Here is a 16,859-nt window from a genome sequence, read left to right as displayed (position 1 = left end):
TCTGTGAGTGATAAAAGTATTTAAAGTAGCTCCATTTTGGGTGAAACTTTGTAAAATAAAGGTCTCCTATGCCCACTGCCTACAGTGCCTTTTAAGCATTAACTTATGAACCTACTTGTTATGGCAAGGATATATCTAGAGAAAAAGTGGAGAGGTTGTCTTTCAAAGGATAACTAGTAATGGATTAATTGTATTTATAGAAGATCAGGTATTAAATGACTGAGTTAGTTTCTTTCAATGGGTCACCCTGCCTTGATGGAAAACGGCCGAGGTGTAAAAAGAAAATATATGAGGAGAGTAAAGCCAGTGGTTTGGCTTCTACAGGAAGTGGTTTCTCGATGTATCTGTAAGAGAAAGTGTTAATCTTTGGCATCAGTTATTATGAAACACAACATATGGTTAAATGCATCAATCTAGTAGGCGGGAGAGGACGCTAGTGATTAGATCAACTGTTCTTAAAAGACACGTGTGAGAATGTACCAGCTGTTGTGTGAAGACAAGAATTAGTATCTACCAGATATTGTGGGGAAAAAAATGCGTAGTAGGAGCCTCCAGCTATTGTGATAAGTCGTGCATTAGAATCTACCGGCTACCAGAATCTACCCGAGATGACGATTATACTCTCCAATCAGCTGCCGCAAGTCAGGTGCAGGAAACCACGAGTATTTGTGGGATATCAAGTAATAACGCAGAGGAATTAATATTAGAATTAATATTAGAATTAATATGCAGAGTAAAAGAACATGACAAGCTAATAAGCCTACAGGAAGATAAACCGACATTACGAGAGGTGCTTGACCCGTGTGTCTAGATAAGTGAATGGAGTGCAACTACCTTGGATCAATACTCACCGTCTCCCATTCACCAGGCATTGTAAAGTGTGTGTTATATATATATATATATATATATATATATATATATATATATATATATATATATATATATATATATATATATATATATATATATATATATATATATATATATATAAATATATATATATATAATGAAATGATGTAACTACGGAACAAGTGACTTTAAAGCGAAGGATAATACTGCAACTAGCCGAGACTTAAACCCGTGACTGCCTTGGTGGTGTTTATTAGTCACATTAATAAAATACTGCGGTTTACCTTTTGTTACACTTTTTTTGGCCCAAGATAATATTTTCACTTATGTTGCAAATTTAGGTTAAGAACATAATTGTCGCCGTGTAGATTCTCGACAGGATATTGGGTCTCTTACAGTAAAAAAAAAGCTACGAGTTATTGTTATAAAGTAAGTCAACAATATACTGTATTTCTATAACGCGGCAGAACCTTGAAATTCCCCTCAAACACCACTCCCTCCACATCGACACATCCCCTACACAGTAATGTCTAAACCAAATCCCTCTACTCCACCACCTCCCATCCTACACCACCTCTCCCACACTACCCCGTTTACCCATAGTATCCGGTTCCACCCCTCAGCCACAGTCTTTCCATCTCCCACCAACCACAACCCACTGCTTCATGCAACCCCCAACCACACCAACTACTGCACACAGCGCCTCACCCTCTACCACTCCAGCACAGCTCTTCCATCACCAATACTGCCGCACCGTTCCTCCCACACTGCCCATTCTAATGTTCGTCAACCCTGCACATTGTTTATTCTACATCATCCAGCTCACTCCAACCCTTTCACACTGTCTTTTCTATACTGCCTCTTCCACAGAGAACTTCCTACACTGCCCCTCCCATTTCACACTTCCCACACCCCTTCTACGCTGTCCCTCCTACACCGATCTTCCAAACTACCATTCCATACCGCAACTTCCACACCGCTCCTGCCTCTCATCGCCCCTGTCATGCCCCACCCTCTCACTCACCGCCCATTCCACCCGATGGCCATCTTCCTAGTAAACTAGTGTTAGTACCTACCTGTTGGTACACCAGAGGCCGGAGAAACCCTCAGGGCAAGTGCACACTCCAGGGCTGGTACAAGTTCCCCCATTACTGCACGGAGGGTCACACACGGGCGTGGTGCAGGAGGGACCGGAGTAACCACGTCCACACCGGCACCTTTCCACGCCCACACACGTACCTCCCACGCCACACCCGCGAGAGCATAGAACTGTAAGAATAAATTTGGGAAATATTAATAACCTTCAGTTTCTAACCGTTTTGTCCTAAATTTCGAGAAAAATATCATTTGTAAAATAAATGATTCAAAATGTCTCTTACCTAAAGTAGCGGTAAACTTTGACGACTTTTACCCTACTTAAGGTTCAATTTTGTTCCCCAGAAATGAAGAGAAATTCGACAAAAAAACTGTCAAACATTAACAATGTGCATCACACAGTTTATGGTTATAGTACTTAATGGCAAGTATCGTAGTGACGGAAACTAACAAGTCGGTTTTTTTTTCCACTGACAAGTAATGTATATCCAGGTTAGGTTAGGTTAGGTTCGTCAGGAAACAGGACAAATGTTTCCTGACGCGGGTCTTAGTCAGATGATGACCCGCCTTTGGAGCTTTTGGTCATCTGACCGAGGCCTTCCGCTGGCTTACCGGTCCACCCCTTTATGTATATCCAACATGACTAAACGACATCGTAATAGCACGATTGCTAGCATACAACAGGCCTGGAGGTTTACGATTCACTCGCCATAGGTTCAAATCCCACGCGTTCTGTGGTTTATATTTCCAACAATGTTGTATGTCAAAAGAGAGAATGCTTAGGCACAAAATGTTTGAAGTTCACGCATACAGAATGATAGATGTAGGGGAGGGGGAGGAAATAAAATCAATATGATGGATGGTCCGGCCCAGACATGGCCTAAAATTTACCTGTATCTTGTGTCAATGATCACCGTTTACTAGGCTGTTAAGATCATGTTTACTCGAGATCTCAAAGTAACAGCACGTAGCTAATTACGTCTGGACAGGAATTAAAAGTCTACTAAACGTTAATAAAAAATACCAGGAATAGCACGTAGCTAATTACGTCTGGACAGGAATTAAAAGTCTACTAAACGTTAATATAAAATACCAGGAATAGCACGTAGCTAATTACGTCTGGACAGGAATTAAAAGCCTACTAAACGTTACTAAAAAAATACCAGGAATGGCTCTAAAGACAATATGCCATTAAGCCATTTACTGGGAAAACTTCGCTCAGGGCAGTGGTGGTTGCAGGTATTACCCAGGGAGGGCGGATAATGGTTTGCCTTTTCCAAATGAATGGGCAATAGTCTGCCATTAACGCGAGTTTATGTTTGTGCCTTTTAAAATTCTCGAAATATTAAATTTTATGGTAATAATAATAGTTTAAGGAATAACACAATCAATGTAAGTCAAAAGAGTTTCATAATCATATGATAAATAGGTATATCTCTATTGTTTTGATATCAATGTTGCTAAAATAATCTGTGTCGTAATAGATCAAGTGTCCACTATGAGGGAAATTAAAAGCCATTATCTTCAGAAAACGACAAGCAGCAAGAGTTCAGAGATGGTAAATCATGTCTCGCATACTTGCTAGTCCCATAACAAAGTAACAGGAAAATGAGAGATTATAGAACAGTACATAAGAGAGAGAGAGAGAGAGAGAGAGAGAGAGAGAGAGAGAGAGAGAGAGAGAGAGAGAGAGAGAGAGAGAACTACCTAGCGTAGGGCTGCAAGAAAAGTCAGGTTTACCAGGAATAGCCCTACATTCGATGGGGGAGAAGAAAAAATGAGAAAGTTTGACAAGTGAGGAACTAGTACAAGACCTGATAATATTTTTAACTCATTTAAATTAACTGCCAGAGGAGATTCAATTTTGTGTATCATTATTTGCCGATGAAGCACAGCTAATAAGAATAAATATAGAAAACGGACGATTTAAACAAACCACAAGATTGGCCAAACAGTGAAAACTCGAAATCAACCCAGATAAGTGCTATGTTATGCAGAATGGGGAGGGAGAGAGAAGACTAGAGACAGAAAACAGCTTGATAAGTATAAAACCATAAGGGAAAGATCCTGGAGTATAAACATCAAACGGCATATAAACATATAACGGCATATAAACATATAAACGGCATATAAAATACTGAGAGGGATCGACAAGGTGGATAGAGACAGGATGTTCCAGAGATGAGAAGATAGACGACTGATGAATCACAGGAATGTTAGGATGTATTTCTTCAGAGTTTTCAGTAAGTAGAACAGTCTGGGAAGTGACGTTGTAGAGGCAGGATCCATATATAGCTTTAAGAACAGGTATAATAAAGTTCGTGAAGCAGGAAGTGTGACCCAGTAGCGGCCAGTGAAGAGGCGGGGCCAGGAGCTGTGACTCAACCCCTGCAACCACATCTAGGCGAGTACAACTAGGCGAGTACAACTAGGCGAGTACAACTAGGCGAGTACACACAAAAAAAACAGTATGCCTTAAAGTGGCACATCAGGTGGATGAACTAGTGAAGCGTCCAGAGGTGTTCCGCCACCTCTCCAAGGATTGTCATAATTGAAGCTCTGACTAAATCTGTAATCCTATGATATTCGTAATCGGATTGTCTGATCTGAGATTAATCCAGAGAGAGAGAGAGAGGAAGAGAGAGAGAGAGAGAGAGAGAGAGACGGGCATAACGAAACACAAGAGAAAATGAAAACACCAGGACAAGACTCCACGTCATGGAAACAGTAACTATCCTTCGAAGTTTATATCTTGATAGTAGAAAACTCTTATAAAGTGACGCAGGCTCCCATGTCTATCAAATTTACAAATGCATCGTGCTAATATGTCAGTAAGAAGGCATAACAGATAAAATATCATTCCCAACAGATTAAAACTTATAATGAATCCAGTTCACAACCTGGACCAAAAAATAAAAAAATGCGCATTTTCCCACGCAAGTCACGTCTTGATCGAGTCACTATAGATAAAATAGGATAAAATCTGAATCTAAGAACTTGTCAACATCTCAGGATTTGAAGACAACTTAAATCACAATATGGTTTTTCCTAGCTGAAGACTTCACTTGAAATCGAGTAACTTCAACAAAAATAGTGCGAGTGACGGTACGAATATCAAGGAGGACACAGGAACAACTATATGTACTTCGGTCGCTGCGCGATCCAAGAAAGTTACAGTATCCCATAACCAGTTTCCTGTGCCTCAGTGATTACGACAGGAATAATACAGAATGCGGCATAGGTTGATAATGCCGCATTATTATTCCTGTCAACATGTGGAAACGGATATACAAATTTATTTAATAAAATAACTTATTCGACCCAAATATAATTGAAACCTTCCAAAGAGATCAAAATCCTAAAATACACAAACTCATTAAACTTGAAGCCGCTCAGAAGTTTATTTATAAAGCTATTAAGACGCGACACTCAAACTATCGTCTGGATAATGTTCAAATGCTATATAAACAAATTCTTCGACTAACTGGTGCTGTTTTTAGCTGCAAATTGAGGACCAACTCCATACTGAAAATAAAAAGTGTAAAACGAGGTCTTCATAATTGGTCCAACCACTTTATGCACCAGAAAATTGCTAAAAGTACTTTAATAAATTAAATATAATATATACATTATATATATATATATATATATATATATATATATATATATATATATATATATATATATATATATATATATATATATATATATATATATAGTTTAATTGTGCAAGATTAACCAGAAGACTGCCTATCATCTAAATATATAAATTAACACTTTTTGTATAGTTTATTAAGTCCGCCCCCCAATGTCTTATCTTAGTGTTACAAGGCTAGTCTAGTTTCAGGAAATGTTCTTCTCTAAGTACTACTGGATGGTCCTGTTGAAAACTTGCTTTTTGGGCCATTATGGACGTGGGGTGTTGGGGCTGCGATATCACGGTATACTGTGTGTACGTAGGGAAATTCTCGGTCATAGTCCTACCTGTCTATAAGACAGTAGGTAAGAGGCGATAAGTACCTGCCACTTGCGTATTTTATTGAGTGAATGTAAAAGTTTCTGTGAGTCTATGTGTGGGTATTCTGTGACTGGATGTGTAGGTGTTCTGTGCGTCTGTGGGGGGTTGCTCCGAGTGACTGCGTGGGTGTTCTCTGAGTCTATATATGGGTGTAGATGAGTAAGTGTTCTTTGTGCAAATATGTGGATGTTCTGTGAGTGAATGTAGTAGTATTTTGTGAGTAGATGCTGAATGTTGTTAGAGTGGATGTACTGGAGCTCTGTGAGCTAATATGTTGGTGCTCTATATGTTTCTGTGAGTGAATGTATGGGTATTCTGTGAGAATTGTGGGAGCTAAAGAGTGGGTAATTTGTTAGCCTATGAAGACTTGTTCAATGATTGAATATGTAAATGTCCTGTGAGTAAATGTGTGAGTGTTTTGTGTACAGATGTGGGAATGTTCTCTGAGCCTTTGTGTGGGGTTTTGGTAAGTGAATGAGTGGGTGCTTTGTAAGTGAATGTGCTAGTGTTCTGTGAGTGAATGTGTGAATTTTCTGTGAGCAGATGCGAGTGTTCTGTGAGTGGGTGTTCTGTAAGCCGGTATGTGGGTGATCTGTGAGTAGAAGCATGTGTATACTTTGAGTGGATATGTGACGCTCTGTAATTGAATGTGTGTGTTCACCATCGAAAATGAATATGATTGCCAGTCTTGTCGTGATGTACAACTACGCAGGAACAACTATGTTAGATTAAGGTCTATAGGATACCTGTTTACAAAGACGATCTGTTTCACACATCTCACCATGACTTGAGGACACAGAGACTAGTCTTCATAGGATTCTGTGAGAGTATTTAGGATAGCTAGCCCTGCTTTCCTCGAAGAGTTATGGAGCTAAATTTACAATGTATTTACTAAACTATTAAATCAAACACTTCCTTAACAGCTGTAAGAGAAAAGCCGTGAAAATTCCTCACACTAGCATAAAGAGGCATTCACCTGCTAAACTCGTAATTCTTGCAGTCAGCCAAGTTTCATACAAGCTCTCCATTCTTTTGACAAGAGAAAACAGCATAGTGAACATCACATCCAGCACTATGAGGAATTTGGTATATAAATGACACGCATCACAACGAAGGTAGCACAGGTGTATCATTCCATGTAGACGATTCGACGAACTATACGTGGGAGAACTTATCAGGGAACACAAGAGGCGATTCAAGCAGAACCTGCAATATACATGGAAACTACCCCAACCCTCTCACGAACATTAGTCATCAGATAAACTGACCACCACCCCCACAGGCGTTGCTTAGAATTTGCTCTTATTACAACTACGAACATAAAATTCTGGCTGTTTTGTTATTTCAGATGTTCTCGCTAGGTTCATTTTGCTCAAACTTGACAACAATCACGTTATCCTCCCCATGTGCACCACCAGACCTCACGCCTCTCCGTCTATTTCATTTATTATAAAGATTTGTAATGTACTCTGGGGGGTGAAGGGTCTCATCAGTAAATGTCCTAATATCACTTTTTTCTTGTACACAGCTATGTGTTGGTGTTTAAATAACATTCACAACCAGAGATTCACAAAGACTTCACTGACTGGGAATTCTAATGGTCATAACACACTGTTGCGAGTACTAACTTCAAACGATCTAAATATCAGAAACATTGATAAATGGTGTTGTCATGCCCACAAGAAACTTTTTTCCACCTAACTCGTGCCACTATATAAACTCATTTCTTAGTTATTTCTGTATTAGAACTGAAGAAGAAACTCGTGGCGAAACATTTCCTATAATAAATATCCTGAAATGTACATAGGTGTCTTTTTCCACTCCAGAACCATTAAAACACGAACCCACACCACCACCAATGGATGCTCAGTTTATTGGGATAAATATTCATTTCTTATGGCACAGCAAGACGCAAAGCTCATTAAAGAAAGAGATCCAAGGTGCATTTAGCTTAGGCCCACATCATATTACAGACATTTTTCATAGCAAAAAGGGTTGGGCAAAGACGCTGCCAGAAACCAGAATATAGTTCAACAACATTGTCTGGTATGTATCACCGCACAAATCACTTGTTAGGCAAAGGACACTTACGTGATATTTTATTGTGACAATGTTTCGTTCTCCAGGAGCTTGGAAAAACCGTTACAATATAGATACACAAAGACATATAAACGTACAGAGTAAGGTGCACTTGTGTCCTTTTTACCCAATATATCGTTGGTAGTTCTACCAACAATATTACCAATTTCTTCCCTCCCAAGACTATTTTGCGATAACTTTGTATTTCCTGTATGATTTATAAAGATATTAACATATCAAAACGTTGTCCACCCAAAGTCAGTAGTATTGTAAGTCAGTATTATTGTAGGACAGCAATATTACATGTTAGCAGCGTTCCAACCAGTGGTAACGACAGTCAGTGATATTGCAGGATCGATACCATGCCTAACCCTTCTAGGGTAGGGTAGGTGCCTGAGCCCGAGCTTTTAGCTCACAAGACTGTCATTCCCATTAGCCCCCTTGTGGCGGGGATGACAGACCAGAGAGGCCTAGCTTGTGGCTAGGCCTGGGGACAGTTGGTCCCAAAGATGAGGAGGTACTTGTGCCTCCTCCCATGGGAGACTTAGGTCTCAGACACTCCCTAAAGAGGGAGCCAAGGCCGGGCCACCACTTGGAAAAGGCCCGGGCCGGGAGAATACCGGCTAATCTTTAATAATTATAATAATGATATTGCAGGTAATATAAGTCAGTGGTATTTTCGGCCAGTGGTGTTGTACGTCAGTAGTTTTGTAAATCAGCGATATTGCATGTTAGTAATATTGTCAGCCAGTTCGGGTTATTTGTGTATTGTTCCAGTCACGGTATTGTGCCTTTTTTTGTTATTTGTTGATGCAAGTCAGCGATGTTGCATAGTAGTAGCGATGTTAGCCTGTGGTATCGTAAGTGATATTTTAAATATTTTGTGTTATAATCCAGTAGTATAGTAAGTCAGTGGTATTGAAAGAGAAAATATAAATACAAATGCTCATTATGCATTGTATATCCTATGTACATGTGTGCCATATTGCACCGAAGATCTATGCTCAAATAATCTTTCGAAAATTATTATAATCAAGAAGAAGCGCTAAACCACAAGGGCTATACAGCGCTGCAGGGCAGGAAGGAAGCGAGGGTATCAGGTAGTAAAAGGGAGATGGATGAGTAATAGGTTACGGAGAACAGCGGGACAGTGGATGGTGTAAGGGTAGAGGGTAGCAAGAGATTGAGGTAGAAAGGGCTGAGGGGAGTGTGAATGGTATCATCATCAGAGTTTGTGGAGTAAATCAGTCGTTGTCAAGAAGTCAATGAGAGAGTCAGGATTAAAGGAGGGTCCATCGGCAAGAAGGGAAGGCAAAGAGAGAGTAGCAGAGCGGAGACGAAGTTGGAGGTAAATTCTGCGTGCTCGTTGATAGAGGGGGAAGTCTAACAATGTGGCTAATCGATACTGGAACTTGACACTTCTCACAGAGGAACAGGGCGCCTCTCCATGAGATACCCATGATTAAGACGAGTGTGGCCAAGCGAAGGCGCGAGAGAGTAGTCTCCCAACCTCGACACTGATGACAAGAAGACGGCCAGTAACCTATGCTCGGTTTAATAGAATGAAGTTTGTTACCGAGTAGAGTTGACCAACGTTGTTGCCAACGGGTGTGAAGGTGGGTAGCTATTACAGCAAAATAGTCTGGAAATGGAACACTTCTATATGAAATTGGTATGTCATGTACTGCTGACCGCGCAGCAGTGTCTGCCTGTTCATTGCCCTGTACGTCAACATGATCAGGGACCCAACAAAAAACAATATCTTTATGCTTGGTAGAGTTACGGCGTAGCCAAAGTTGGATACGGAGAACTAGGGGGTGAGGTGTATCAAATTTCCGTATAGCCTGTAGAGCACTAAGGGAGTCTGAGACAACCACAAATGATGACACAGGCATAGATGCAATACGAATAAGTGCTGCAAGAATGGCATACAATTCAGCAGTAAAAATACTAGCCGAAGATAGTAAATGCCCTCGTACGACGCTGTCCGGAAACTGCTGCGAATCTGACGCCGTCAGAAGACTTAAAGCCATCTGTGTACACTGCGATGGCATGAGAATGAGAGTGGAAGTAGTCAAGAAAAAGAGCGGGAAGCCACCATAGGCAGTTGGGCTTTCGAGCAAGAGAGTGAGAAAGAACAGACCCGAACAGCTGGAACTTCCCAGGGATATAGTGAAAAGTGAAATGCTACAAGAACATATAAAGGTGGTAACTGAATTGAAGACAAGAGCGAATGTAGGTAAAGAGAGAAGGGACGGAGCAAACAGGGGCGGCGAACAAATGAAGAATGTCTACTAATATTAGTGACCATTCTATAGATGGAAGGATTGCGGAGATCGTGAGAGCGTACATAGTAGCGAAGGCAATGGGCATCACGGCGATTAGACAAGGAAGGAACATTCGCTTTTGCATAGAGGCTCTCAACAGGAGAAGAGCGAAAAGCACCAAGGCATAAACGTAATCCTTGGTGATGAATGGGGTTAAGACTAGAGAGAGTAACAGGAGAGGCCGCTGAATAGATCTGGTCACCATAATCGAGTTTCGATAAAATGAGGGATGAATGTAGGCGAAGGAGAGTTCGACGATCAGCTCCCCATGAAAGATGAGCAAGGGTTTTAAGAAGGTTCAGCTGGCTGTGACAAATTGCCTTCAGAGAGGTAATGTGAGGTTTCCAGGATAACCTACGGTCAAAGAGAAGGCCTAGAAACCTGATTATCACGTTCAGGGTTACGGGAGCCATAGAGGTACAAAGGATGATCGGAGATGACAGAGCGTCTAGTGAAAGTAATTTGGCGAGTTTTGGTACTGGAAAACTTAAACCCATGCGTGGTGGCCCAATTGGAAACACGGTCGACCGCATGCGGGAGAGAAACTGTAATGAGGTGACGGTCAGCGGCTGCACAAGCAATAGCGAAGTCATCTACATAGAATGATGACCAAATATTGGATGGAAGAACAGAGGCCAAATCATTTATAGCAAGGAGAAAAAGTGTTGTGCTCAAAACGCATTCCTGAGGGACACCTTCAGCTTGGACAAAGTCCGGGGAGAGCACATTACTGACTCGAACATTGAAATGTCTGTCAGTTAAAAACTTCTTAAGGATGGATGGTAGATTACCTCGGAGTCCTAAGGAGAGGGCTTGGGCCAAAATATTATACCTCCAAGTTGTGTCATATGCCTTCTCAAGGTCAAAAAATATGGCAATAACCGAATGGTTATTCGCAAAGGCATTACAAACATACGTATCCAAGCGTAGTAAGGGGTCTATGGTAGGTCGACTCTTAGGAAAGCCATATTGACTAGTGGAGAGACTGTTGTGTGTGTCTAAATACCACATTAATCGTCGATTTACCAAACGTTCCATTACTTTGCAAACTGCACTAGTAAGAGCAATTGGACGATAGTGGGAGGAATCATGTCCCGTAGTACCCGGTTTGCGGAAAAGGAGAACAATAGCAGATTTCCACAGCTGGGAAAAAACTCCTTGTGACCAAATAAGATTGAAGAGGTGTAAGAGGACTACAACGGCTGACCGATGTAAATGTTGTAATATCCGAATATGAATGTCGTCGGGCCCAGCTGCCGATGATCGGCAAGCTGAGAGTGTTGCCTCCAGTTCCCGAAGTGTAAAAGGCAAATTATACTGTTCTTCTCTAAGAGAAGAAAAGTCAAAGGGTACTAACTCTCTGGCAGACTTTGAGGAAAGAAACGAGGGGCATAGATGGAGCCCTCGGGAAATACTGACCAGATGATTGCGAATTTCAATGGCAACGTCAAGAGGGTTTGCTGTATCAACACCGGCGACCCGTAGAACAGGAGCCGGGTCAGGAGAAGCAGAGGTGATGGAGGAAACAATCTCACCAGCAAGTGCGTTTAGCGTCACCGATGTCATGGCAAGTGACCGCACGCTTCTGCTTAAAATCAAGAAGTCTCTCATCGGTTCTATTGTATCGGTACCTGCCCCATGCAGCATGTTTCAAACGTACTGCACGAGCACAAGCAGGAGACCACCAAGGGATGCACTTCTGAGAATGCCTGCCTGAGGTTTGGGGTACAGAATGAGAAGCTTCAGTTAAAACTTATGTCGAGAAGAGGTGTAGGAGCTCATCAATGGAGGATGAGGAAGGAACCGCACGAAAAGCAGTGAGTTGCGAGTAAAGGTCCCAAGTTGCCCGATCAAATTGCCAGCCAGGGCTATGGAAAGGTGGTGAATATGAAGAAGTAAGAATGATTGGAAAAAGATCACTTTCATGTATGTCCAGTAGAACAGACCAGGCGAAGTCTAGTGCAGTGGAGGAAGTGCAGACCGATAGATCGATGCAAGATAGAGTATGAGTACGAGGATCAAAATGAGTGGGAGTACCCGTATTTAAAACAAGGAGGGGGTGAGAGGCGAGAAAAGCCTCCAACTGGATGCCACGCGAGTCGCAATGAGACCCCCCCCCCCCAAAGGAAATGGTGGGCATTAAAGTCGCCAAGTAACAGAAGTGGTGGTGGTAAGGATGAAGCAAGAAAGGCAAAATCTGGGATAGAAAATGTCCGAGAAGGAGAGAGAGATAAAGAACATATTGTAAACCACTTATTCAAGTGGATACGGGCTGCAGTGTAATGCAGCGAGGTATGGACAAATAGTTGACAGTACGGAATATCATTGCGTAGAAGAAGAAGAAGGGCACTGTCATTAAAGGTCCCATCTGAGAAAGGATCCGAAGAATACAATAAATTATAGCCAGAGATAAGTTGGAAAACAGCTGAGTGTAATTTTGGCTCTTGTAAGCAAACCACCAACAGGGGAAAACCTGGAAAGCAACATCTGAAGCTCACCCCTATTACCCCTGATGCAGCGGATATTCCACTGTAAATAGGCCATGATTGGTAACGAGGAAAATACCAGGAATCCATAGGGAAGGGCACCTATGGACTAGAGGGGTTAGAAAAGTCTATGTGCGGTGGCATCGGAAGACATTCAAGCAGCGAAGGAATGGAGCATTGCGAAGAATGGGGTTGTGGAGATGGAGAGGGAAGAAAAGGAACAGGAGGTCGATCAGTGTCCATTGAAGGTTTAGTCTCTGCAATATATTCTGAAATAGCATAAAGTGTTTCTGAATTCAAAGACGTTGTATGAGAGACAATATTGGAGATAGGAGGAGGAGGGTGAGTATAGACTGGGACAGTAATGGACTGTACTAAAGTAGGGGGGGAGGAAAGCGTGTTGGGAACTAAAGAAGTGTGGGAGGGGACAGAAGAGGCAGAAACCTGGGACGCAGCAGAAGAGGGAGAGACTCGGGAGCCGACAAGGGAGGGAGGCACAGAACGAGGAGGGGGGGGTGAACCTCCATACTTTTAATAGAGCCAGTGGGAGGGGAAGAACCAGGTACAGAGACTGGAAAGGTAAAATGTGGGGGTGGAAGAAGGGAAGGAGGGGGGGCAAGGAAGATTTGAGCAAAGGGGATTTTTTTGGATTTCTGGGAAGTAGAGGGGCGATTGGTAGAAGGTGTCGTACGAGATCTTGGTGATAACTGGGCTTGTTAGTGAGAACTCGAAGATGTCTGAACAGACTGAGGTGTTGAAGTAGGGATGTCTGAGCCCAGGACACCAAAATAATTAGATACAGAAGTGACTATAGGAGGGGTAACAACAGAGGAGGCTGCAGAAGATGGGACCCCAGAAGTGGGGGACGTTTTGAAACACGAGAATAAGAAACACAGGGTAGTCTCCATTGTAGGCGGAGATAAGAAACTGCCATAGCATAAGGGAGACCTTCTGCTTGTTTGAGGCAACGGATTTCACCCTCATTTAAGTAGACCTGGCAACGGCGAGAGTACGAAGGGTGAGCCTCATGACAATTAAGGCAAGAGGTAGGTCGACTGCAAGACGTATTAGAATGGTCGTCGGCACCACAGACTGGGCATTCATCTATAGATCTGCAATATTTCACTGGGTGACCAAAACGCCAGCAATTTCTACACTGTTGCAGTGTAGGGATCACCTTTCGAACTTGTAACTGATGTCCTGCGACATAAACAGAGGACGGGAGTTCACGGCTGTCGAAAGTTAATCGAGCTACTTTGCAAGGGTATCGTCTCTGCCCGCGGGCAGGATGGACATAAGTGTCTACTTTGAGGATTGGGAGATCCTGGAGTTCCAGCTGCTCAAGAATGTCATTGCCACATGTCTGGAAATTCTGTTGGACTATGGTATGGGACAGAATGACAGTACCACTACAAGAATTGAGAGAAAGATGTTTTTCAATAGTGATAGGAGTAGTATCGATATGTGAATGGAGAGAAAGATCATGAGCTTGGGTAGCATTCTGGACAGTGACGATGCGCATACCGCTCTCGAGAACATGAAATGAAATATCTTTACCAACATGGCTTAGGAGCACTTTGCCAATACTATGGTCGGAAAGATAGGCAGTAGAAGAAGTCGGTTTTAAAGTAAAGAATTTAGTCCATTGTGTGGTCCGAAACCGAGCGTGGAGAGAGAGTGCATGACGTGTCGATCTTTTCCGAGTAGAATGGAAAGGTAACGAAGGAACATCATCAGGAGATCGTCGGCGGCGTTTAGAAGTGGGACGGGCTGGCGATTCGAAAATTGCTGTACCGTAGAGGGAGAGGCCGGAAGCATAGTCAAAGGAGGGCGGAGGTTAGACAAATCGGAGAAGTCATTCGAGACCCCAGTACATGAAGCTGGTGATGAAACAGCACCAGTAAGAGGTACAGGGGCATCAAGAGTGTCCAAAGAGTGGTTATAAAATGAGGCAGGGTCAGAATGGGGTGCAGTATCAGTAAGGGGCCTGGGTGTAGCAGGTTCATGGATTAGGGCTTCCGTGGTAGGTTACTTCTTTCTTTTTGTTTTTAAGATAAAAAAGAAAAAGAAAATAAAAAGAAAAAAAGAAAAAGGGGGAACAGGGAGGAATAGTTCCTAGGAGGAATGAAAGGGCCGGAAATCACCCTCCGCGCCCAAGAGAACCTCAACACCACAAGTAGTGCAGATGCGGCATGGAACCCGTGCCATACCCTACCCTTCATGCCAGTAAACCAGCAATCCAGGATAGCAACCACACATCTACCGAGCTACCTCGGTGGACAAAAGAGAGGACGGTCAGATATCCGCCACAAAGCACACCTCCTTTGGCCACCACCCCCGGTATCAGAAAGGCGGCCTCCAGAGATGCACCCGTTGCCTGAAAGACACCCAAAGCCACCCTCCGGGATACCGGAGAGGGATCTGGATATTTCCAGGCGATCCAAATTCCACGGCAAACTACACCACCGCCAAGAACCTCAACGGAATGGGATTGACTCTGGTACCCTTCCCCCTACCTAGGAACCAGTAGGCCTGTGGGAAGAATCCCAAAGGCCAAAAAGAGGAAGGGAATAAGGGAGGGACGGGGGGGGGGAGGAGGAGGAAAGGAAAAAGGGAGGATGGGGTAGAGAAGGGGGGATTGGAGGTAATTAGGTTCGGTCTGGGGAAGGAGACCAGCAGGTCTAGTTCCTCAGACCAAGAGCCTCTTCACCACGCCAAGGAGCCCCCCTTGAAGAGGAATCTTTCGTAAAAAAAATAGTTTTATTTTCGGGTTTTTGGCAACTTATTATAAATCAAAACACGATTCACATCATCGTAAATTATCAGGGCAGTAACCCCGCACAGTAATTTATGTAAATAATTTATTAAATTTAAAACTAATTTATGTAAATACTGATTAGGATACTAATGCTTTATCATAATAAATGAAAGCCAGCCTAAGGCACTATTTATTGATAAAATTATTCTCTGTATAAATAAATATTAGGCCAGCAGCTATGGGGATGAACTAATAATTATTGCGAGTCTTAGTTCAGCAGAGTTATTATCTACTCAGCTCCCTGATACAGGATCCAGTGATTACCACCCTGGTATCATTCATGTTCCTGATACGCGATCCACTTACTACCACCACTGTACCACTGAGGTCTGATACAGGATCCAGTGACTACAATCACTGTACCAATGAGGTTCCTGATACAGGATCCAGTGACTACCACCATGGTATCACTGAGGTCCCTGATACAGGATCCAGTGACTACCGCCATGGTATCACTGAGGTCCCTGTTACAGGATCCAGTGACTACCACCATGGTATCACTGAGGTCCCTGTTACAGGATCCAGTGACTACCAACATGGTATCACTGAGGTACCTGATACAGGATCCAGCGTCAGGAAGCATTTGACCTGTTTCTAGAAAAATTTTACCTAACCTAACATGTAAAGCTGTGTATTCCGATCTAGAGAATTTACTTATCAAGAAATTTTCAGATGAAAAAAATTAACTGGTAAAGCGGCTGCAGGAGTTTCTCCATTTAAAATCTGCAGTTAACGAATAAGGATCGTTAATAAGGTTTCAAATCTATCGACACAAGATCATTAAGGCTGCACGTCGTTTGTTCACTAATACGCCCAAATATGGGCGTATTGGGACTAAACTAAGTGCATATAAACCAAGATTATATTCATCCACGGGTTAATTCGCTGTTGCTCTCAGTGCACTCACATCAAAAAAAAAAAAATGTGCTTATCAGATTATATACAAACGGAATTCAGATAAATGTGTTAAATAAGAGTAATCTTATAAACATAGTAAATTACGTCATGCTATTGCACAAAATAGAAAAGGATGGGATTGGGGGGGGGGGGAAGGTAGAGGTGTTGTACTGTACGGGTTTGGACATCTAACAGTCGTGCGTGTGCGTGCTAGATAGGAATGAGTGGAGATAAGTGGCTTTTATGACGTGACTTGCTGTTGGAGCAGGAGAGGAACGAAGCATTTATGA

At 42.5% G+C, this 16,859-nt stretch overlaps 2 protein-coding genes across 2 annotated transcripts in view; both read right to left on the bottom strand.

Annotated features, from left to right (window-relative positions):
• LOC128695258 (uncharacterized) overlaps positions 1-16,859 on the bottom strand; it is a 1,855,180-nt gene that overhangs the window by 1,277 nt on the left and 1,837,044 nt on the right. The window contains exon 21 of the mRNA XM_070099904.1: positions 1,926-2,118. Within this exon, the coding sequence (XP_069956005.1) occupies positions 1,926-2,118 (193 nt within the window). The remainder of the gene's footprint in view (positions 1-1,925; positions 2,119-16,859) is intronic.
• The window catches only part of LOC138854802 (mucin-5AC-like), a 72,515-nt gene that overhangs the window by 11,403 nt on the left and 44,253 nt on the right, over positions 1-16,859 (bottom strand). The gene's annotated exons all lie outside the window — the stretch shown is intronic.

Source organism: Cherax quadricarinatus, chromosome 70, assembly GCF_038502225.1.
Source record: "Cherax quadricarinatus isolate ZL_2023a chromosome 70, ASM3850222v1, whole genome shotgun sequence".
NCBI lineage: Eukaryota > Metazoa > Arthropoda > Malacostraca > Decapoda > Parastacidae > Cherax > Cherax quadricarinatus.
Note: the sequence above shows the minus strand (reverse complement) of the source record. Positions and strands in the feature narration are given on the sequence as shown.